General features: G+C 43.0%; 1 protein-coding gene across 1 annotated transcript in view; it reads left to right on the top strand.

Moving 5' to 3' along the window:
- CDH13 (cadherin 13) overlaps nt 1-24810 on the top strand; it is a 963918-nt gene that overhangs the window by 915183 nt on the left and 23925 nt on the right. Inside the window, exons 12-13 of the mRNA XM_075939988.1 lie at nt 13238-13471; nt 18337-18555. Of these exons, the coding sequence (XP_075796103.1) occupies nt 13238-13471; nt 18337-18555 (453 nt within the window). The remainder of the gene's footprint in view (nt 1-13237; nt 13472-18336; nt 18556-24810) is intronic.

The following is a 24810-nucleotide window of genomic DNA, read 5'->3' as shown; positions in this document are numbered from 1 at the left end:
AGTAGAATTATAGCAGTATTCAGCTGACCAGAATTGGGTTTTGTGATAGCATAAAGCTAACGGTGGGTGAAAAAAGATTGTTTTTAAAGGAAATGATAGAAATACTCTTATTTTTGAGAAAGAAATCACTGAAAAACTTAAATGGGTGGCTGAGTTTTCAAGCTTGTTGTCTTCAAAGACAATCTGTGTTAAAGACCAAATGCTGCCCTCAGATGCATGCTTATACCCCTCACTGATTGCAATGGGAGGAAAGAAATAAAGGGCTTTATAATTTCTGCTTGGTGGCACAAAAGGACATCGCTAATGGATTCACTTGATACGCCTGTAAACATAATGCAATCAAGAGAAATAACTTCACAAGTCTTTCTACCATTTGTAATATCAGTGGGATGTGAGACAATTTCTGCTCTGTTCTTCCTGCTGTGGTGCTGGCTTCATGGGACACTATGGCTTGGAGACCTATATAATTTCTGCCAAAATGGCAGAAATTTCTTCTTTGGGACATTGATGAGCAGCTCACGAACACCAGGGCTAAGAAAGGCTTGAATTGAAAGACAGGAAACAAAGGGTAGGAAAAAATGGTAAGTTTTCAGACTGGAGAGAGGTAACTAGTGGGGTCCCCCCAAGGGTCTGTCTGGGGACGAATCCTATACAATTTATATATAAATTATGTAGAGAAAGGGATAAACAGTGAGGTGGCAAAATTTGCAGATGATACCAAACTGCTCAAGATAGTTAAGACCAAAGCAGACTGTGAATATTTCCAAAAAGATCTCACCAAACTAAGAGACTAGGCAACAAAATGTCAAATGAAATTTAATGTTGATAAATCTAAAGTAGTGCACATTGGAAAACATAATCCCAACTATACATACAATATGATGGGGACTAATTTAACTACAACTACTCAAGAAAGAGATCTTGGAGTCATTGTGGATAGTTCTCTGAAAACATCCACTCAGTGTGCAGTGGCCGTCAAAAAAGCAAAAAGAATATTAGGAATCATTAAAAAAGGGATAGAGAATAAATAGAACATATTTTATTGCCTCTATATAAAACCATGCTATGCCTACATCTTGAATACTGTGTACAGATGTGGTCACCTCATCTCAAAAAAGATATATTGGCATTGGAGAAAGTTCAGAGAAGAGCAACAAAAATGATTAGGGGTTTGGAATAGGTTCCATATGAAGAGATATTAAAAAACTTGGCCTTTTCAGCTTAGAAAAGAGAAGACTAAGGGGGGATATGATAGAGGTCTATAAAATCATGACTGGTGTGGAGAGAGTGAATAAGGAAAAGTCGTTTACTTAATCCCACAATATAAGAACTAAGAGTCACCAAATGAAATTAATAGGCAGCATGTTTAAAACAAGCAAAAGGAAGCTTTTCTTCACGCAGTGCACAGTCAACCTGTGGAACTTCTTGACAGAGGATGCGGTGAAGGCTAGAACTTTAACAGGGTTCAAAAAAGAGCTAGATAGATTCATGGAGGTTAGGTGCATCAATGGCTATTAGCCAGGATGGATAGGAATAGTGTCCCTTGCTTCTGTTTCTCTGGAGGTGGGTGTCAGGGGAGGGATAACGTGAGTATTACCTGTTGTGTTCCCTCCCTCTGTGGCATCTAGTATTGGCCATTGTCAGCAGTCAGGATACTGGGCTGGATGGACTGTTGATCTGACCCAGTATGGCCATTCTTATGTTCTTAAGTTGAATTGTAATGCAGGAATAAAGTTTCATTTTTCTCTCTCTATTTTTCACTGTTAAGAAATTGTTTTTGGAATGGACTTAGATAAATGTTCCATAGTGTAGTGACAAAAAATGTAGACCACAAAATGTACGTTTCTAATAATGAATACTTGATATATTTGGTGTTTTAATGTCACAGGTTTTTAAATCTAAGCAAAAATATGCAGTCTCATTAATTAACTTGTCTCCCTGTCTTAACATTTTTCTGATTTGTGTGTCTGGTATTTTCCTTATTAATTTGTTATGTCTTAATTATCTGTTCTTTGCTTCACAGCTATCCCACTAAACAAATTATCCTATTGACAGGTGCTTCCAACGTTCAAAGCCCATGGAAATGTGGTCAGATACCTTTTGTACTGTACACTACCAATGGCTTCACTGCATAACTTGTACCTCCCATGTGAAATCAAGTATTGAAAGCAGGAAACATCTGTTAGTTGCCTGAAATCTGTCTTGTCTATCTCAGCCTCATGGTCCTTGTGGTCTATAGCAGATGCCTATCACAACATCACTCATTTCCCTTTTGGCTGTGTCTTCAGTAGCCTTTTCCCACCCTTAAAAAAAACTCTATCAATATTACCATTGGCTCAGGCTCATTGCTAAGAACCACATTTATTTATTTATTTAAAATATTTTCACCCTGCCTCTCTATTTAAAATATTCGAGGCAGCTTACAAAATTTTTAAAACAAAATATAAATATAAATTTAAAAAATTAAAATGTGAGACACCAGAGGGACATAAAACCGGCTAAGACATCTTGAAAGGAGGGACACACACACACACAAACACCAATACAAGCATGTGTAAAAAGGGTGGCTTTAGCCTGATGCCGAAACAATGCTAACATTGGTGCCATGAGAATATCCCAGGGAAGAAAATTCCATAGCTTGGGAGCAAAAGCTGAGAAGGCCCTGTTCCACGTAGATGTTTATCTTACCTCCATAAGTGGGTGAACACTGAGCAGCGCCTTCCAACCTAACCTCAATCCCCAGGAAGGTTCATATGGGAGAAGATGGTCCTTCAGATACCCCACACCCAACCTGTTTAGGGTTTTATAGGTCATAACCAAGACCTTAAGTTGTGCCTGGAAACATAAAGGAAGCCAGTGCAGCTGCTGGAGCCCTGGCATAATGTGCTCTGTATAACGAGTATTAGTTAAAACTTGAGCAGCCACATTCTGGACCAGTTGGAGTTTCCGAAGGCTCTTCAGAGGCAGCCCCACATAAAGCGAATTACAATAATCCAGTTGGGATGTAACAAGAGCATGGATCACTGTGGCCAAGTTATGCTTGTTCAGGAAGGGTCGCAGCTGGTGGATCAGTCGAAGCTGCCCAAAAGCACTCCTGGTCACTGAAGAAATTTGGTTCTCAAATGTTAAAAAAGGGTCCAGGAGGCCTCCCAAGTTGTGTAACTGTTCTTTCACAAGGAGAATAGCCCCATCTAGAACAGGTACCACGTCACATTCCTGAACAGATGGCCTCCTGATTCACAGGACCTCGGTCTTATCTGGATTCAACTTCAGCTTGTTTGACTTCATTCAGTGCATCACCGCCTCAAGACAACGGGTTTAAATCGGTCGCCGCCACACCTGGTTCTGATGTCACAGGGAAATAGAGTTGGGTGTCATCTGTATATTGATGGCACCGTCCTCCAAAGCTCCTTACAACCTCTCCCAGTGGCTTCATGTAGATGTTAAACTGCATAGGGGACAAGATGGCACCTTGTGGAACCCCGTAGCACCCCATAGCACAGGGTCGAATAGCAGCCCCCTAGCTCCACTTTCTGAAGGCGTCCCGACAGGTAAGACTGGAACCACTGCAGAACAATGCCTCTGATACCCAACTCTACCAGATATTCTAAATGGATACAATGGTCAATGGTATCAAAAGCCACTGAGAAGTCCAAGAGAATCAGCAGGGCTGATGGACTCCTCCTGTCTATATCCCAGTGTGGGTTGTCTACCAGGGCGAGAAAGGCGGTTTCCATTCCAAAACCCAGCCTAAAGCCAGATTGAAATGGATCTAAATAATCTGTATCTGCCAAGAAAGCTTGGAGTTGCAACACCACTTCCCACTCGAGTACCTTGCCCAAGAAGGGAATATTAGCAACTGGGCAATAGTTATTCAAATCACGTGGGTCCTGGGAAGGCTTCTTAAGCAGCAATTTTATCATTGCGTCTTTCAAGGCGGCGAGAACCATACCAGATCTAAAAAATGCATTAATAGTCCCCTGGACCCAATCAGTCATCTCTTCCTCGCTAGATTTAATAAGCCATGAAGGGCAGGGGTCGAGCAGGCACATGGTTAGTCACACTCCTCCAAGCACTTTGTCCAACTGCTCGGTCTGCAACATCTGAAACTGTTCAAAAAAAAAAAAGACTGGGTGGTGCACTCAACACATTCTGTACCCCATGTTGGCAATTCTGTGGCTGGTGGAGTGGCAAGTAGCTAAAGGGTTTTTTACAACCATGATGTCCAACAGTATTCTTACGAGGTCTAGACATCATGGAAATTAAAAAGTCAATAACATTTTGCCTAAACTAGTTCTGGCAATGTTGCTACAAGCGGACCTCAGCCAGTGCTAGCTGGAGTGCACAGTTTTAGTGGGTTCAGTCTCACCTGCAGGGGTTAGTCCACCTTTAGCCATTGTGAAAACACTTTCATGGACTTAAAACCCAGCGGCTTAGCACAAACAAGGCTAAGGCTCATACACTACCACCTTCCTTGGGGTTCATTTTATTCTCAGCTTGAAACAAACCCCAATGAACTTAAGTCAAATGTCATAATGTTTGAAGTTGAAATGACAAGAAATAGAATTTCATATGCTTATATAACCCATTGGTAATGGCAGCCATTACACTTAATATAGAACACCATAAGGCAGTCCTAGCTCTTATAGACACACTGGAGCCAAGATCCTCAAAGATGTCTAAATATTTTGAGGGTCTAGGCCAGGACTACTCAACATACAGTCCACGGCCTGTTTGTTTGTGGCCCGCGATGCGGTTTGGGTTTACGAGGGCTCAACATGTAGCCCATAGGTGGGAACCAAAACAAAAAAGTAATCGGTATAATGGTCTTCCATTGATATGTGTTTTAGTAGTTAAATTCCTGGACTGTCATTGCTCATTAAAAGTGCTGTCATATGGGTGGAAATTGGGTAAATATTGCATTTTATGCATATCAGCAGAACTAACCTAAATGGGGCCCGTGTGTTGTACAGTCTCGCCTTAATCTTTGTATTCATGCGCGTCAGTGTGAAAGAAGCTATTTGTATATATTTGCATATATTTACATGTATAGGCAACCACACTTAAGTTGCAGCCCTCGGCATGTGCTGTGAGTATCATTGTGGCCCCCAGGGCTTCCAAAGTTGAGTAGCCCTGGTCTAGGCTAAGGTGCTTAACAGAGTTAGGTACTTAATTCTCATTGACTTTAAGTGGGTGTTGAGCTTCTGACTGTCTTAGGCACTTTCGAAAATCCCATAGACTGTGCTGAGGTCCCAGACTTAGGTTTTATTTAAAAAAATAAGTGTGAGAATAACAGACTCTAAATAAAAATGAATAAGAACATTTCCATTCCTATGACATTTCAAACAACCATCCTGTTTTCATCGAGCTGAGCAGAGTCTCTCCATATTGGAAACCCAGACACAACAGCATAGCACATCTGCATGAGAACGAGAGTGTGCCAATGGCAAGAAAATGGAAACCGTCTTTTTGGCTTCATACCAAATTGAACAAGACCAAAAAGTAAAGGAAAACAGAAAGAAAGGCAGAAGTGTGAAAAAATAAATGGAAACTGTAAAACCTTTGCAGTTTATTGCTGGTAAGGGATGTTATGCTGTTTTAAGATTTCTAGTCTGTCAATGTCCCTTTAAACAATTCCATGGAAAGAATAGAATCTCATCATGGCATAATGATCCCCTGCTGCTACATAAATACCGAAGCAAAGCCAAAACATTTGTCTTCCAAGCAGGAGACACTGATCATGTGATAATGTTGCATTACAATCGCCTCATTTCAATTAAAGAAAATGATTTATGTAGATTTACTGCTTTTGATGGATGTTGGCACAGTTGAGTGACAGTTGCTGATGATGTCATTATTTATTCCCTGCTGCCATCAGTGGTTTTGTGAGCTGAGCTATTGTGGATTTCCGTCAATTGGAGACCAGCTTTTCCCTAAGGGTACGTCTAAACTACATGCCTCCGTCGACGGAGGCATGTAGATTAGCCAGATCGGCAGAGGGAAATGAAGCCGCGATTAAAATAATCGCGGCTTCATTTAAATTTAAATGGCTGCCCCGCTCTGCCGATCAGCTGTTTGTCGGCAGATCGGGGCAGTCTGGACGCGACGCGCCGACAAAGAAGCCTTTCTTGATCGGCACAGGTAAACCTGGTTTCACGAGGCATACCTGTGCCGATCAAGAAAGGCTTCTTTGTCGGCGCGTCACGTCCAGACTGCCCCGGTCTGCCGACAAACAGCTGATCGGCAGAGCGGGGCAGCCATTTAAATTTAAATGAAGCCGCGATTATTTTAATCGCGGCTTCATTTCCCTCTGCCGATCTGGCTAATCTACATGCCTCCGTCGACGGAGGCATGTAGTCTAGACACACCCTAAAATATCTTCTCAGACAATCCTCTACATTCTTATTATTGTTCGGTCATTCGGCAACCTGAAGGAAGTGGCTGGTGGTGAATGTGCCATTTTATATAAAACTTGATATTATTAAAAATGTCTTCCAGTTCTATGATGGGCTACAATATCTGGAAGTATCCAACTCCCCGATTTATATTACAATTGGAAGTCAGATTCCAGATTCCTGTTCGGATGTTTAAAAGCTAAAATCTTGCTCGCTGAGTTTATCTTAATACAACTTTCTCTAAAATCAACTTTCTACTCGGGGGTCAGCAACCCCTGGCATGATTTTTATTGGCACGTGGGCGGTGGGCACCAGCTCCGGGGGGGAGGGGCAGGCAGAGATGCTACAGATTGGGCTATGGGCCAGCCAGTGGTCGGTGCTCTGCCACTTTTCCGCCCACCCAACTCCATTATAGAAGTGACCTAGTGGAAGCAGCAGTGAGCCAGTGAAAGCAGGTGAGCTGCTGTTGCTGGTGTGGGGACTGAGCTGGAAAATCTGCGGTGGCTGGGGCTTGGGCCATGTTGGCTGCTCCCTCGGCAGTGGGGCCAAGACCGGGACAGGGGAGCTGCACCTGGGCATCCAGGACTGGGGTTTGGACCATGGGGCTGCTCCTCCGACAATGTAGCTGCTGTAGTTGGGCAGAAGCTGCCCGGCAACCCAGATGGACAGCACGGGTGTGACTGCATTGGGTGGGTGGGGGACAGAGTGGGTGGGTGGGTGCTGGCATTGTGGTGAGGTGGAGGCAGGGAGGTACAGTAAATACTCATTTAACCCGTACCCGCTTAACATGTTTTCGCAATAGCATGATTTTTTCTTTTAGGGAGTGTTTTTTGAATAACACGACTGTCCCTGAAATAACACAAAAATGATCAGTGGCGGACTACTTTGCGCAGTGGTATAAGTTGGTGAAAACTGTGGTAATACACCTAAGCAGATGAAGACACATGGTCACAGCGCTCTTCCGCTCACTCACGTGTTTATCTTTGTGTTTTAACAAACCGCGGTGACTTGTGTTGCTAGTTATCTTGTGTTGACACTGATGACCCAGCACCAACAAAAAATTGACTTTGCCACCCCCACCTGAAATGCAACCCCCACCTTTTCCATTATTTTTAATGGGAAAATTTTCCCCCAATAGCATGTTTTCACTTAGCACAAGCATTTTCAGAAACGCATCTATCGTGTTAAATGAGGAATTACTGTAGTTTGTGCTGTGAGGTGGGGGAGGGGTGGATAATTTGTTTGTACTTTAGTTTGGATTTAGGGTAGCACAGACCGCTGGTGCCTGCTACTTCGAGAAGCAGGATTTTATCCCAGCTCCCACCTTGGCTGAGGGGAGCAAATTCCACAGCGGCAGGTGGGGGAAAGCAGGGGTGAATGGATGCTGGCATCTGTGTGGTGAGGTGGAAGCAAGGAACAGTTTATTTGGGGTGTCTGGCTGAACACTCCAAGGCTTGTGTGCTGCTCAAAGTATCAAACTATGAGCTTAATATTGGAGAACTCAGCCAGGCAAAGCAAGGCCAAGGATCACACTAAATGATAAGATCTTCATCTTAACTTATTTATTAATGAAGTAAGTAGGACTAGTATTGACTTTGAAAAGTGTCACTGGCACTCGGACCCGTACATACTGGTGAATAAATTAAATCTCAGCACACCATTTCTGAAAGGTTGCTGACCCCTTTTCTAATGGAAGCAATAACATGATACTGCATGGCATGAAATCAGAATTCCAAGTAAACCAAAAATGGGTTCAATAAACATATTCTCTGGACATCCACTTTCAAACTTTTTTTCTAAAACTATAGTTTAAACTTCTCTAGTCCTGCACCCTTGGGACCTGACTGGTGTCCAACAACAGAATTTGCTGGACTACAGGAGGTTAATACTATCTAGCAGTGTTACCAACACTTGCACTGCTTGCTAAGCTCTTAGAAGACATGTAGGGGTAAATTAGAGCTAAATAACAGCACAGAACACTGGGAGCCAGGAATGGTGGTTGTAAACCAACTTTATGGCACTCCAGGAAACTTGATTACACTCATGAAAAGTGGCCATCTGGCTAACTAAAATCAAGCTGAACCATAAGTGTTGCTGGACTAGAGAGGTTCAACCTGTTCCAACCCATTCATTTACACAAATAGTGTTAGAATACTTTTTTATGTTATTTTCTTATCCTAACAGTCCCTTCCATTGTAGGCTTTTCTCTGTGTTATATTATCTGTCTCCTTAAGGTATGATGTATAAATACCAGTCTGTTCCCTTTTCTGACTGGTGCATCTCACAATTACATCAGTGGCTCAGACTTCAGTGACAACTGCTGCCAGAAGCTTTTGATGTAAACTAATGCTAGGATGTGAAAATGGTACTGTTTCTGATGCAGCTTAGAGGTGACATCATACACTTCCCATTGTTGCATGATCTGATACTCTACTCTGGACTTTTTAATTATTACTGATAAAAGATCTAATCACACTAATCACACAAACCATACTCAATTTGAATAATCATTAGTATCACTGAAGATTACTAATGAGGTTTTGCGGATTTGGCCTTAAATTAATAATGTCCCTATCTGATAGCTGTTCTTTTCACTTTGATAAAACCATAAACTAACTTTTGTAACCTAATGCACAAACTCTTACACTCATTAATAGCCACCACATATGGAATAGTGCTATTAAGTTCAATTATATAGCTTGTATGATTAAGAGCAGGATTGTTAAAAAATCTCCAGAGCCAACAGCTCCCAAAAAGGCACCTAAACGTTGAATTTTTCAGCACCCACTGGGAGAGGCTTCTTCCTAGAGGTGCCTAAATGGGAGCTGAGCTTTTTTTTTCAATTTTGCCCCAGGGTTTGTATGACTGGCTCTGTATAGCAAAATGCAGGACAACGTAGCACTTTAAAGACTAACAAGATGGTTTATTAGATGATGAGCTTTCATGGGCCAGACCCACTTCCTCAGATCAAATAGTGGAAGAAAATAGTCACAACCATATATACCAAAGGATACAATTAAAAAAATGAACACATATGAAAAGGACAAATCACATTTCAGAACAGGAGGGGGATGCAGGGGGGGGGGGGGGGAGGAAGGAAGGTAAGTGTCTGTGAATTGATGATATTAGAGGTGGGGAGAGTGGGATGTCTGTCAGCTAATGGTATTAGAGATGATAATTGGGGAAGCTATCTTGGTAATGGGTAAGATAGTTTGAGTGTTTGTTCATTCCTTCATTGTTGTGTCGAATTTTAACATGAATGACAGTTCAGAGGATTCCCTTTCAAGTGCAGATGTAAAAGGTCTTTGTAGCAGAATGCAGGTGGTTAAGTCATTGAGAGAGTGTCCTTTCTGGTTAAAATGGCAAGAAACTGTTTTCTCTTTGTGATCTTGTCTGATGTCTGTTTTGTGGGCATTAATCCTTTGGCAAAGTGTCTGAGATGTTTGTCCAATGTACATAGCAGACGGACACTTTTGGCACATGATAGCATAGATCCGTGGTCCCCAACCCGGTGCCCGCGGGCGCCATGGTGCCCGCCGGGCTCTTTACATGCGCCCGCGGAGCAATCTGGGCTGGCAGGTGCCAGCCCCGGGCGCATGGCCGGTCCCGCCCCCGGGGGCGCCACACGTGCCCTGGCCACGGCCCCGGCCTTGGCCCCGCGGCGCTTACGGGGGGAGCACTGGCCCCGGGCGTGCGGCGCTTGCTGGGGGGCACCTTCCCCGGGCGCGTGGCTATGGGGGGGCCCCGCCCCCAGGCATGCGGTTGGGGGGGGCCGCCCCCGGGCGGGTAAGTGTCCCCGCCCCCTGGCGCCCGGCGGGCGAACGGCCACGCCCCCTGGCGCCCGCCAACCTGAAAAGGTTGGGGACCACTGGCATAGATTATATTTCTGGATGCGCAGGAATATGTGTTCTTGATCTTATAACTCACTTGGTTAGGTCCAATAATGGTATCAGCAGAATGAATATGTGGACAAAGCTGGCAACGGGGCTATTTTCTTCCACTATTTGATCTGAGGAAGTGGGTCTGGCCCACGAAAGCTCATCATCTAATAAACCATCTTATTAGTCTTTAAAGTGCTACATTGTCCTGCATTTTGCTTCAGCTTCCCCAGACTAACATGGCTACATTTCTATGGCTCTTTATAGTCTGTTTGATGTGTTAATTGTGCTTTGAGCTGCAAAGTTTTACAGTACAGACTAAAGGGAAGCTTATATTTGAATTAAAATATTCTAGTGGGAGACTTTTAGTTTAGCCTTGTTGCCAAATAAAGATCATTGGGTTTTGAATGGTTCTTATTTCCAAGGCATAAGAGTGTCACATTTCTAAAAGCTGTTTCTTCCTGATGGATGGTCTGTAGCCATTTTACTTTGCCTCACTTTTTGTTGCATTTTTATGGCAGGCTTGTTAACAAGTTTCAATTTATGACCTAGACATTTGCCTATTCTTCTTTCGAAAGTCTTTATAAATCAGCAAAACATTTTGTCGCAGTTGTTATAAATAAAGCAGTCTGAGAATAAGTCATTGAAATGGACAGAAGCAATTTTCTTTTTCTCTTTCCATGAGTACAGTATTGTTAACTGGTCCAGAAGCCATAGGAAGATAGTGAAGCATTAGCTAAGCAGAGCAAATTTAGCCATATCTGCATTCAACAATTAACAGTATGCTCAAAATGCCTATGGGTTCTTAATTTCAAAAGGAAGATTTTAATATTACTGACTTCAGAGGAAGATAAGTGAGGCAATGTACAAGACATTATCAGTCCAGTGTGGAAATAATGCATTCAAAATTAAAGACAGCAGTTTAATTAAGTGTATGAAAGCCTGACTTTTATGATCATATTTCAAATACTCAAATGTCTTTTCATCCATATTACTTTACTTAATAATATATCAAGAACAAAAATGTATTGGAACATTTCTGCAAATTCAATTAGTCCAATAAAAAGTGAAAAATAATTTATTTTTTATGAAAAAGAACTCAACCCTAACCCCTTGTCATGACAAAAGAGTGAGAGGGGGGAAAAAAACTAAGAAACTATGAAAATTCTGGCTTTGTTATGTGTGTATGTATCTGAAACTGATGAAGTGTCACTATTGGTAACATTTGTCATTATAACGACTAATCACATTATGCTGCAGTTAGAATTCTGTCAAACCCAACCCATAGGGTGAATACTTTCTTCCTTAGAATTCAGTGTCAAAGTGTATCAGTGATTCCCAAGTTGATTGGGCTATTGTATACAGATTAATTATACATTAGAGTACTACTTTTCCTTCCAAAACTGCACTAGCAGTTCAGAAGCTAAATATACCCTCCTGCTTCCTTTTCATTTCCAGAGGGTTCTGAGATGAATGGAGTTTAGGAATCTCTGCTTTTTGGTACTAAGAGGATGGCAGATCTTTGATATAAGTAAGAAAACCTGGATCTCAAGAAATGTTTCACTGAGTTTGAAATTAGTTTGAAGTATAACAGTCTATGAAAGAAGAGATGTACTTTAAACACACACACACACACACCTTTGCGACCAGCTCTCATAGGCTACGTCTACACTGAAAGGTTTTTGCGCAAGAAGTCTTTTGCAGACTTGTGCAAAAACTTCTTGCGCAAAAGTACGTCCACACCTCAAAGCATGGTCGCTCTTGCGCAACAAAGCTCTGATGGCCCTTCACAGAAAGGCCATCAGAGCACCTGTGGTTTTTGGATAGGCTCTTTCTGCGCAAGAAATGCGTGTGGAGCGTTCACATAGGCCTTTTTGCACAAGAGCTGTAGCGCAAAAAGGAGTTATGCCTCATAGAAGGAGGTATATCTACATCGCAAAAAGCCCTCTGTTCTCTCGATTGACTGTAGATTTTCTTGCGCAAAAACGCACTTAAGGTGTGGAGGCTCTGTGGATTTTTGCACAAAAACAGATTTTTTTGTGCAAAAACCTTGTAGTGTAGACATAGCCATAGAGAACTGGATGGCAAAGGGGTTGGTATGGAGATACTGAATGGTTCTATCATGATAGCTCTAGCACATCAGTCACAGAACAGAGGCGAACAGAGGTACATTCACCCAAACTCTCTAAATCTGTCAGATTTATTCTCCTCTAAATTAACTAACGTCATCCAGTGAGGAGGTTACCATCTTGGCCATTGCCCTACTGTGTGACCTTGGGCAGATTACTTCTCTATTGCCCCTCTCACATTTTCATTGTCCTGTTTATTTAGATTCAGAACTCTTAGGGGAGGGACTCTCTCGTGCTGTGTGTTGGCATACAACAAGTTGCTTCCTGGACTCTAATGTAATTTTAACCCCATCATATATTATAGAGTTGCCCTGCACAAAGTTTTGCTTACAATACCTCCCCTTATGGACAGAATCCTACTTACTGGATTTGGAAAATTTGAAAATCAAACTTTGCGAAAGTAATCCCTGAGTTTTAAAAAATGGGAAAAGTGGCCATACAATGGTCAGCAGTAAGCAGGGCCACTGTCCTGGAGGGAAAATGGGCAGCTGACCTGGGGCCTGCAGTGGCCAGGAGCCTTGGGCCCTTGAAATTGCCGCCAAAAACCTAGCAGCACATGCCCTACAGATCCAACCACACTGAACGACTGACTGAAGGACTGAAGGATTGGCTGGGGGAGGCTCCCCCAGCCCCACCCTTCTGCCTATGGCCACGCCCCTTTCTAGGGACCTGCAGACAGCTCTCCTCAGGGCCCAGCAAAGTTTCTCTCGGCCCTACCAGTGGGCATTATGTCATGATGCTGATCTCCATTTGTGAGCATCCAGGTGTGCCTAGTAGGGATTAGCATGAATCATGAAAGCTCACACTTATAAATGCTCACTTATTTGTCATGTAGGCAACCCTCCTGCAACAGGCACGGGAACTTTACGGATAACTCTCGAAGACGTCAATGACAATGCCCCTGACATTTATCCAACGTTGGCAAAAGTCTGTGATGACACAAAAGATCTCAGGGTGGTGGTCTTGGGGGCATCAGACAAGGACCTTCACCCTAACACGGATCCATTCAAATTTGAGCTGAGTAAACAGTCTGGCCCAGACAAAGTGTGGAAAATCACCAAGATCAACAGTAAGTGTTTTCATTCATTTTTCTTAGACTTTCATTCTTTCAGTCTGTCTCTCCCTCCCTACCTGTCCTTCTGACCCTTTTTACTATAAGTGCTATCTGCAATCAAGCAGAAAAATCATGTGATCTTTCATGTACTCTGATGATCAGAACAGATCACTTTTGAGTAGATTGTTCCATAAGGCCTGATCCAAAGGCCATTGAACTGATGAGAATCTGCAGTGGCCTTTGGAACAGTCTCTTAATACACCCCCTACGCCATTCCTTTGTCATCCTGCCCCTCCTCACCTTGGTGTGTAGCATTTAGAGCTCAATTACCTTGGGACCAATACACCATAAGAGGTTTCAGCAGACTCCCCTGTACACCAGTGGGCAACTCCATTGGCCACCAATTAGGATCCACAGAGCAATGCACTCCCAGGCCCATCAACTGTGAGGGGTTAGGTGGGAGCAAAGGGGGCAATTGCCCAGGGCCCAGCAATTCAAAGGGATCCAGAGCTCCCAGCTGCCACCACTGCTACTGCAGCAGCAGCCAAAGCCCTTTAAATTGCTGTCGGAGCACCACAACGCACGCTCCACGTGGCTCTAAGGGCTGAAGAGAGCCAGCGTCGTGCTGTAGGTGGCGCTGAAGGCTGACCATCCCTGTCCCCCCCCCTGCCTTCTGTTGTAAGCTCCTCCCCATCTGGGAGCACAGACCCACTCTCTACCTTGCCCAGGAGCCCATGGAAGCTGTTGGCACCCCAGCCTACTCCCTACTTCTCCATTACTCTTTTTTAACAAATCCATGAAGTGGGGTGACAAGGTTCCCCCTCCCCGCTTCTCCCGGACACCCCCATGTGCTCTTCTGAACTTCTAGGCTATTAGTTTAGCTGGGGTTGCCAATTTCTCTTGAGTATCCCTGGCGATTTAATTACAGGACATAATCATTTATTAAAGGTTAATACTGGAGACTTCAGACCAACCCTGAAGGGTTGGCAACCCTAATTTTAGGCAGGAGGCCTTTTTGGTTACAGACCAGCTGCTCCACTGAGCCCTTCTCTGGCCTGTCTGAATGTAGCTCAGCAGATGTTAGGCTTTGTGCCCCTATTTTTTCTGGGCAAAACCCCACAGTCCTCCTACTTTTACACTAAGTCTCAGCTTTAGCTCCAAGAAATGCCAATGGGTTTGAGTGCATGTTGTTCTGCCCCTTAGAAGCCTGCAGCCAGTGGTTAATACAGCAGGAGCAAAGCACAACAAAAGAAAACAAGGATTTTAAAAACCCTGAGGCCTACCTGTCTGTCTACCATTCCCAAGGCTTCCTGTTGCCCAGAAAGTAGACCTAGCTACAGGTTGGCTGTGTCTGTCTGTTCTCCACAAACAGCTCCTTGGCTACTACCTTTTGCTGCCCTTGTCAACTACTGGCTCCCAGCACTGGCAAGAAAGACCAAGACGTTGGCAGGAGCCTGGAAGCAACATCATCACAACCAATAGTTCAATCGTTGTCTCTTTGTGCTTGTTGATGTGTTTATTAGAAGGTTGCTTCTCTGGAATCAGTGTGTGGTCTTTGTGCCTGTTTCCTGCTATTAAACAAAACCAGCCTATGCTTATTGCAAACATCCCAATGCCTCATAATAGCCATACAGTAACTGTGTCCCAAACCAGGTGTGGATAAATTACAACAGCCCCACATCTGTCTTCTTCTCTCCCCCCTTCCCTTTGGGTCTACCACAATATAGCCTTTAACTGGCATGTTTGTTTCCATTGGAATTTGCAAGTTGACTGGCTTCTGCAGGACAAAAAATAGTTTTCATGAAGCATACTCTTGAAAAATCCATGTTTTGATGGGGCTACAGAAGGAACTAGGGGAATGTACAGTCCGTGCCTAAGAGTAAGGAATCCTATGACTGAGTTTTTGAATGAATGCCAGTTCCTAATCAATTCTGTACAGGCTCGGCAGCACTCTGTTTGCATTTGTAGAATTTTGACTGATCATATCAGTGCTTAATTTTAAGCACTTTCTTTTTTACGCCTGAGGGAATTCTATGCCACTGCACATGTGCAAAAAACATGTCTCTGTTAATGGGGTTAGCACTCACCTCACATGAGTGCCCCTGTTTGACCGAGTGGGGGTTCCTGCATAGCTTCAGTTTTAAAAGCCTTGCAGCTATTTGGCCCTCTGCCCGAGTCACACACTGTGCCATCACAAACCCTTTCTGGGGTCCACCTTTAACAGAGACCCATCCCAGTGCCCTCTGTAAAGCATCTATGAGTCCAGTCCAGTCTCTCAGACTGTTTCCCCGCTCAGTATGAGAGTGATGCCTCCAGGGCTTCTCCTCCTGGAAACTATGTTCTAACAGCTCCCCACTCTGAGCTGTCTTCAGTTCTGCTAGACAGCCACCCTGACCTCTCTTCCAGGTCTGGGCTGCAACTGAGCTGCCTCTAGTCCTGTGACTTCTTATATTCTCCCTCCTGGTCCTTGATTGGCTGGTTTCTTCCTAGCCATTCTAGCCATCTGGAGGACTTCTTTATGGCCCCTTTGGCCTCAGGGCCTAGCCCCATTACAATCTCCCACAAATTTCTTTGCTTTTCTGAAGTAAGTGATGGGGAAGCAAATGGGAGCTATGTGGTGGGTGGGAAGATGCCCATCGACTCAGTTTGCAGGGATTGCTCCCCCCAAACAGAAGCCAAGTAGAGGGCACATGGGCTGTGTCTAGACTGGCCAGTTTTTCCGGAAAATAAGCCGCTTTTCTGGAAAAACTTGCCAGCTGTCTACACTGGTCGCTTGAATTTCCGCAAAAGCACTGACTTCCTACTGTAAGAAATCTGTGCTTCTTGCAGAAATACTATTCTGCTTCCGTTCCGGCAAAAGTCCCTTTTGCGCAAAACTTTAGCGCAAAAGGGCCAGTGTAGACAGCTCAGATTTGTTTTCCGCAAAAAAACCCTGATCACGAAAATGGCAATCAGGGCTTTTTTGCGGAAAAGCACATCTAGATTGGCACGGACGCTTTTCCGCAAAAAGTGCTTTTGCGGAAAAGCGTCCGTGCCGATCTAGATGCTCTGTTCCGAAAATGCTTTTAACGGAAAACTTTTCTGTTAAAAGCATTTCCGGAAAATCAATCTAGATGCAGCCGTGAGGTCCTGTATCACTGCCCACTCCATCCCTGCATATGGAGAGCTGCTTGGCTGAAGAGTGTATGACTCAGCCAGTTGTCACTGACTCTATGGTTGGACCCTGCCTCCAGGATTCTAGTGCTGGCTGTGGTCCCTTTTTGCATACTGGAAGCCACCCTGTGTCGTGTACAACAGTGAGTGCCCATGGAAGGGCAGGCCAAGGAGGGCATGAGAACTGAAGGGAAGAGGGAGTGGGTATGAAGAAGGATGGGATATGGGAGTGAGGGAAGGTGGATAGGGCGAGAGAGGAAGGGGTCAGTGAATGGGGAAGAGAAGACGACAGAGGAATCGGGGTTGAGAAAGCAGGAGCCCAGCACTTGGCATCCCCTTGGCTGTAGCTGCAGCTCCCCCCTTAAAAGGGCCCATTGAACCCTACCCCAGTAAGCCTCACTCCCCTGCACCTGACCTGCCGTGATGAGCCCTCTGCATCCGGGCCCCCCCACCAGTGTTCCCTGTGTTAGCTGTGTGCCTGGGTAGCCACTCAGGAAGGATTTCAATGCTGCCCAGCTGATTAGCAGTGCACCCATGGCTAGTTTTCGTGTTTCTATTGGTGGTGCACATTTGCACATGCCTCAGTGCACACAAAGAATTATTCCACATGTGGATGGAAAAGATTAGAGTGATTGGCCCCCACTCTAGTGAGCCCCAACCTGCTGTGCCTGGACTGTTACTGCATGGAGCCCTATGCCTCCAGGGCACAGGACCTTCTGCTAAGACCCCCACATCCAGCCCCCCCTCCCGCTGAGCCCCAACCATCTTCATCTGGACCCCTCCCCGAAGAGTCCCAGTGCCCATGTCCCCAGAACCCCCCAATGAACACCTGTGCTGCCACATTCTCCACTGACCCCCCCCCCCCCGCACCAAATAGCGCCATACAGAACCCTCAGCCTAACACTACACCCCTCTACACATCAATCCTGCTGGACAGAGCCTGCCTGCTCTCACCTTGTGTGCTTGGTGCAGAATAACAGGACCCCAGAGTGTTTCTATGGCTGGCCTGGCTCTTGCACAGTGTCAGAATCAGCCTCTTCACCAAGTCCCAGACCAGGGGTGTTCAAGCAGGACCTGGAGGGTGATCTCCCACTTGTGTGAAAGCAGTGTCCTTTACACTCCACTGCCAGGCTGGAGCCTCTGCATATATTTATTGACAAATCAAATTTGCAGAATTTTGCACAATTTTACAATTTTGTGCACAGAATTATTTTGGAGAGGGAGTTTAGTTTTTTGGCACAGAATTAAAACTATTTAATTTTAATTTTCACTGGTGCACAGAAATATGGGGTTTCAGCCCTTTTTTTACATTATCCGTGTTTAAATTGAATTCATAGTTGTACAGGGAAGAGGTGTGCAGGGAGGGGGGGTCAAGCAATAGTTGTTTAATGGAGGTAGAGACTGAAATTTGAAAAGTTAATAAAGCAATTTATAATTGTATATTGTGTTTTTTCAGAGTCAGTATCCTTATATTACACTCACATCAGTTCTGAAAAAGCATTTTCATACGCTGCACATCTGTACATTTTTCTTATTATTGATGGAAATAGCTTTTTGGTGGGTTTGCAAAATGGATGTTTACCAACAAATCTTTCCAGCCTATGTAGAGTATTTTCCTCTAGATTATTATATGGTACATGTGGTGTGGCATCCTGGTGAGCTTTTATCTCCCCCCTTCTTGCCCCCGTTCTGCAGCTGCCTAACTGTTACCTCCTTATTCTTTGCAGACACTCATGCCCAGGTCAGCCTGCTTCAAAACCTGAAGAAAGCCAATTACAACATCCCAATCTTGGTGACAGATTCTGGAAAACCACCTCTGACTAACAATACCGAACTGAAAGTACAAGTGTGTTCCTGCAAGAAATCCAAAATGGACTGCAGTGCAGCTGATGCCCTTCATATCAACATGACCCTAATCCTTCTCTTTTCACTCATCAGTTTATTTTGTAAGTTTTCCTAAACTCCAAGTAGTTATAGTGAAGCGGTACTTAGCTAGGTTCTTGGAAGTGAATTTTTTGTGCTTCTTCATAAGAAAATCTAAGGGAGAAGACATTAATTTGCACAGTCCACAGTGTGGCATCTAAATGTTTTGAAAAGTATCCATGTGAATGGGGGTAAAATAATTTTACAGGCAGAAAAAGGCTAGGAAATGCCAGGTTGTCAAATTAGTAGGTGATTGCAAATATAGGAAGATTCAGAGAACATCAAAGCTGAGCTATAATAAACTGACAAGCATGGGCAGTAGTAACAGATTTGTGAATCATTTTCCTTCATCTCTCCCCCACCTGAATTCTATTCAAAAACAGAAAGAGGAGATTAAAGGTGTTCTTGTAACAGTGGCAATGCTGGGTCACCATGAAAATGAGTACTGTCTGCTTCAATCTATTCCCCCACATAAAGTGCGTAAGCAACCATATACAGGGAATTTATTCAAGATTCTGAGTTTTTAGACATCTAAGATTGATAGTCTGGAGAACTGCAAAGCAAAAAAAGAGAACGGGAGTTGATGTCTTGGGATAACTTTCAATGGATTGTCTCTCTTTGATGCTTCTGAATAGGAATCTCTAAAAAGAAAAAGAAATCTTACGAGTGTACAATTTAATTTTGAAGGGTTACAAATCAAAACCAATGCTTGAAAGGTGATGTGACTGAAGGACAAGAACTTCAGAGTTCTAATGTTGGATCTGCCCTGGGCTTGCTCTAATGGTCGTAGGCAGAGCTGAGAAAATAATTGATTTCTCAGTTCAGCGGTTGAGCCAAAAAAATCTGGAAATAAAATTAAATTTCTATCGACCTGAAATGGAAGTTTTCATTTCCATTTCCCCCCTCAATTCATCTCAGGTCAAACAAAATATTTTATTCAATTCAAACCCTTTCACTGCTGGGTTTTTTGTGGGGGGGGGGGGGGGGGCGAAGGGCTGTGTTTTAGCCTTCTAGTTTTGTTTTTTAAAATAAATTGAGCTAAATTTCCAAAAAAAAAAGCTGTTTTTTTTTAAATGAAAGGTCAAAGTGTTTTATTTTCAACATGTAACAAAACATTTTGGATTTAAAAAAAAAATCTGAGCGAGGATTGTTGGCCAAAACTATTTGACTGCAACCAAAAATCACAAATAGCTTCAGTCAACTGCAAACTGCATTATTTTTAACAAATAAACTATTTGTCCAAGAAAATATGCTCAGCTCCAATCTTGGACAAATCTCTTACTCAATGCATCAGTTTCCTCATTGATAAAATGGGAACAATTATAACAATCTGTGTGTTTCAAGGATTGTCGTCATGTAAGACCTGTATAGAACATTGTATGTATGCATGATATTGTATACATGAATTTAACTCCTCAATACGGCAAAAGGTCTTAGAGGTTGGGTAAAGTACAATATGGGTACGTCTACACTACAGCGTTATTTCAAAACATCTAATTTTGAAATAGTTATTTTGAAATATCTCATTTCGAAATAACGCATCCACACACAAAATGCATTTTGAAATAGCGTGTCCACACTGATTGGACACTAAATCGCATTTAAGGCCAGCCAGAACTGGTTCCAGCAGGGCATCAGGTCAGAAGTTACCTTTTGGCCAGCAGGGCACCCTGGAAAGGGCTGGAGGCCCCCTATTTTGAAATAAGCATCTACACAGCACTTATTTCAAAATAGAAATTTCGAAATTGGCTCTATTCTTCATGGAATGAGGTTTACCAATTTTGAAATAAGCCCTCTGCTATTTCGAATTAATTCCAAAATAGCGGTTGGCTTGTGTAGATGGTAGGAAAGTTATTTCAAAATAACAGCTGTTATTTCGAAATAACTTTGCTGAGTAGACATACCCTATGGCATTATGCTCAGATAAAAGTTTTTAGTAGATATGGTGGGGGTGAGAAGGTTGACTGCTAGAGTCACATAGTATAAATCATATTGGTTTCTTTTCTATAGTACTTTTATCCCAAATGGTTGGCATAACAGTTATTATGCGAAGTTAGAATTAGCTGATGTACGTGAAGATCTTTGAAGATGAAAAAACTCTACAAATGCTAAGTGCAGATTCCTGTTTTTGATTCCACTGGGTGACATATGAAGTGACTGCACTTACGTCAGTGCAGCCACCCTGTGCCCTGAATTCAGCCCTAAGTAATTATTATGTTTACTAGAACTGTTTAGCAGAACATTAAAAAAAAATATCAATGTGAATTAATATGGAGCTCATTGATTCAGATTCATTTCTGATGCAAGTGCATGGAAGTTATGGGAATTATACCAGGCATAACTCAGACACATTATGATAACCCCTTTGAATGTATAGATGCGATCTCAATTGTTCTTCTGAAATTTTATTCTTGGTTTGTCTGTGCAGGATTGGTTACAGGAATAGGTGGTATTGTTTTAATACCTTTTGGTTAAATGTTTTGGTTTTGAATGCCTCCACCTGATTGTTATTTAGCAGGTTAAGAGGTTGACACATTCTTCCCTGCATGGGAAGTAGGTTTAGCTAACAGAATAGTCTTTTGGATCCAGATCACACTTCAGCCAGGTCTATACTACCAGAGAAAGTTGACCTAAGATATGCAACTCCAGCTATGAGAATAGCGTAGGTGGAGCTGACGTACCTTAAGTTGAAATTCTGCGGCATCCCCACTGCACCAGAGAAACTTTTCTTACTCCCTGTGACCCGGTGGAATACTAGGGTTGATGGGAGTGCCATCAGCCATCAATTTAGTGGGTCCTTACAAGACCTGATAAATCAAAGCCCAAGAGATTAATTTCCAGAGCACTGATCTCGGGGTGAATGAAGACAAGCCCTGAATATATTTCCCTGCAGGTGTAACCAGTTAATATATGAGCCATGTATCGGGCCAGATTGTAAAAACAGCCCATCACACAGAAACGGAAAGATTGCATTGTGAGATTCCCCCTCATTATGTGACTGCACAAGAACTATTCACACTGGCAGTCTTTGAATTCTGAAAAAGATGGGGACTGCAGGTTCTTTCTCGCTCACCCCAAAATCCATTCAGAAGCAATATAATGATAATGGATGGGAGAGCCCTGCCAAGCCATAGAACAAGGCTAACATACTGAAGAGGGAGCATATTGCTTCATCATTATGTATAAGGTTCAGTGCTGGAGAGATAGTACCCACCTAAGACTCCCTCTGTGGTGCTCTTCTGGGAGTGGTGCAACTCTGCACCACGTCCAACATGGGCTTGTGCCATGAAAGCCACAAGCAAACCTATAAATATTAACCTGTTGGGGTTTTTTGTGTTGCCTGTAAAAAATGAATCAGATTTGCAAATGTGGCCTGGTATTTAATTTTGGAAAACAGCAGCACAAATGCCATATGTGTGCATGATTTGCGGGGGTGGGTTGTTTGGGTAGGTAAAGCTATTCCATTCTTTTGTCTTGGCCATGGATGAAAAGCCAAGGAAATATGGGCTATATCAGAAAACGCATTTGCAAAAACCACCTTTGCCAGATGAGGTTGTTTTCTCCACAGTTGCAAATGTGAGCACAAATTCAACAAACAGGACTCAGCACATTCAGGAAAAGAAAGGCCTGACCTCCAGAGTTCAGACCAAATTTACACTTTTTCCTAAAATTCAGTGATGCTCTATCTGGTTATGTCTGCACTCCAATGCTATTTCAGGTTGGCGCTATCCTGCATCTTCACAGCAAGCCCGTTATTTCAGGCTCGTTATTCTGACCTCCCTGTAAAACTCATTCTACAAGGAGTAAGGGACGTTTTGGAATAGAGCTTTAATTTAAATTTTGATGCTGTGTAGACAGCGCCAAATGATGAAATTAGCTATTTCAAAGTAGCATCGAAATAAGATATGCAATTTGCATAGCTCAAATTGAGTATCATATTTCAAGTTACAATGCAGTGTAGACACACCCTCTGATTCCATCTATTATGGAGAGAAGGGACCCTGATTTTGCTGTGGCCTGTACCTTATGCAGTCATTAATACTTGTGCACAATGACTGGAAACCATTGTCAAATCAGACTGGGAGCATTTCAAAATCACTTTCCACACATCATGTGTGTGCATGATGACACAAAGAGTAGAGGATGAATCCTAGGAGCTAGTGGAGAAGTTTGGCTCAGACTCAGAACTTTTGTGCTGGTGTCATGTCCAGGGGGCAGCTAAAGGAGGGTGGCACGAATCCTACTCATGTCCACAAATAGGTTGTCTTTTTATAGCTACCATTAGTTCCATCACAATGTCTTGCATAGTCCAAATATTTATCAGAGTAATCAAAGATTATGGTGCTATAAAAACTAAGATAACTTTAATGCTTATTGAAAAGATGAAATATCCCATTGCTAGTGTCAAGTTATGGGTTTAATTTTTGCAAAACCCCTTACGTAGCTCACTTTACTCCTGGTGCTTATGTTTTATGAGGCTCTTATTCCTAGGAGGTAAATTCCTCAATCAAGTGAACATTGCTGTTCATGGCAAAATCTTTCAGTTTTGTAATTGACATCTGGAGTGAGGATGGATAACTCCATGAAAGAGCTTTTCAGTATAAAAATGCCCTATGTGAATCTCTGGCCTGTTGCAAACATCTTTAAACAGGACAATTATTAACTTCACTTAGAAAATATGCCTGCTCTGGAAGCCATAGAAGAAGTGATGTGTGGCAAATTTCTGAATGAAATGAATTAAACCTGATTAAAAGTTCAAGGCAAGCACAAGGAAACAGTTTGGAATAGTCAGCTTCTACTCAGTACGTTCAGTAATGGCAGGCTAAAAAATATACAATAGCCCAGTAGCCTGAGATAAATAAATGTGGGGTTGGGGCAAGAAAAGGAAAACTGGTTTGTGTTTTGAGTGTTCCATAAAACAAGAGCAAGGGACAGTCTGTTTAATGCAAAAGCAGCACGTAAAAGAGATTTAAAAAAGATGTATGCAGTACATCCAATACATGGAACTCATTGGTGCGGGAATTCATGGAGGCCAACAACTTAGCAGGATTCAAAGAGGGGTGAGCACTTATCCAGAGTTGTTATAATTAATGCTAACAAATTTTGGATATTAAATCTTATGCTTTATGGTTTAAACCAATTATTAGAGACCAGGATGAGTCCTAAAGTTGGGAGTAGATTATTCCTCATCTTCCTTTTTCAGGGTCCTTACACCTTCCTCTGAAGTAGCAGTTACAGGCCACTGTCAGAAATAGGATATTGAATATCCTTATGACCTTGCCACCAGTCAAAACTTTGTTGCTGATTGAAAATAGGGCAAAGGTAGCTGAGGTGCCCCAGAAGAGAAGGGGCTGATCAGAGATATTGATCTAAGATGCTAGTCGGAGAGAAAGGGGATAAGCTTATTTTATGTCAGTCACACAGAGTAATGCTGGACTAGGGAATAGTGCACTATTGACAGATATGGGCATAAACTTCATCTTAAAAGTACAATATTGTCTCTCGGGGTTCTGATTTGAAGTCTGTGGTGACCAGGCAGGGCTTTTCAGCTACAGTCAACTAGTTTCTTTCAAAAAAGAGAAGCTACACCAAAATAAGTTATATCAGAGGTATCCCTCATCATATTTGCTGCAGAAGGAAAATGACCCAAAAGGATCATTTTAATGTCGTGCAGGGAAAACATGAGTTTGAGAGTTGATGTTCAAGTGAATGGCATTGTGAGGGAAATCAAAACATTTGCTAACGTGTAGTATCTCATGAGAGTCTTGATCACCATTTTAACGGAAATCTTTCAGCCTCTTCACAAAGAGGATCCCCACAAAGTTCCCTATGGATTTAAAAGAATTAGCCTGTTCTGGCAACTTACAACTCTGGCAAATTTAGTGACTCGCTAAATATTGTCCCAATTCATGTTATTACATTGCTTATCTATTAGAATAAATGTCTGTTTACAAGTCGTGCAGTGCTCCTTTATGATATTGTTTGGCTGCCTGCTTTGTTCACTACTGGCAGGATTTTCTGGAAAAGCAGCCTGTTCTTGTGAGGGTCGGGAACCAAGGAGAGGGCTGGCAGCTCCCCATCACCTCCCCTAAGTTCCCTGTAAGGTATGCGGTTGGGCAGCTGGGCTGTGTCTAGACTGGCCAGTTTTTCCGGAAAATCAGCCGCTTTTCCGGAAAAACTTGCCAGCTGTCTACACTGGCGGCTTGAATTTCCGCAAGAACACTGACTTCCTACTGTACGAAATCAGTGTTTCTTGCAGAAATACTATGCTGCTCCCG

The sequence above is a fragment of the Pelodiscus sinensis genome, chromosome 12 (assembly GCF_049634645.1).
Source record: "Pelodiscus sinensis isolate JC-2024 chromosome 12, ASM4963464v1, whole genome shotgun sequence".
NCBI classification, from domain to species: Eukaryota; Metazoa; Chordata; order Testudines; family Trionychidae; genus Pelodiscus; species Pelodiscus sinensis.
The sequence above is the reverse complement of the archived record's forward strand: the minus strand, read 5'-3'. Positions and strand labels throughout refer to the sequence as shown.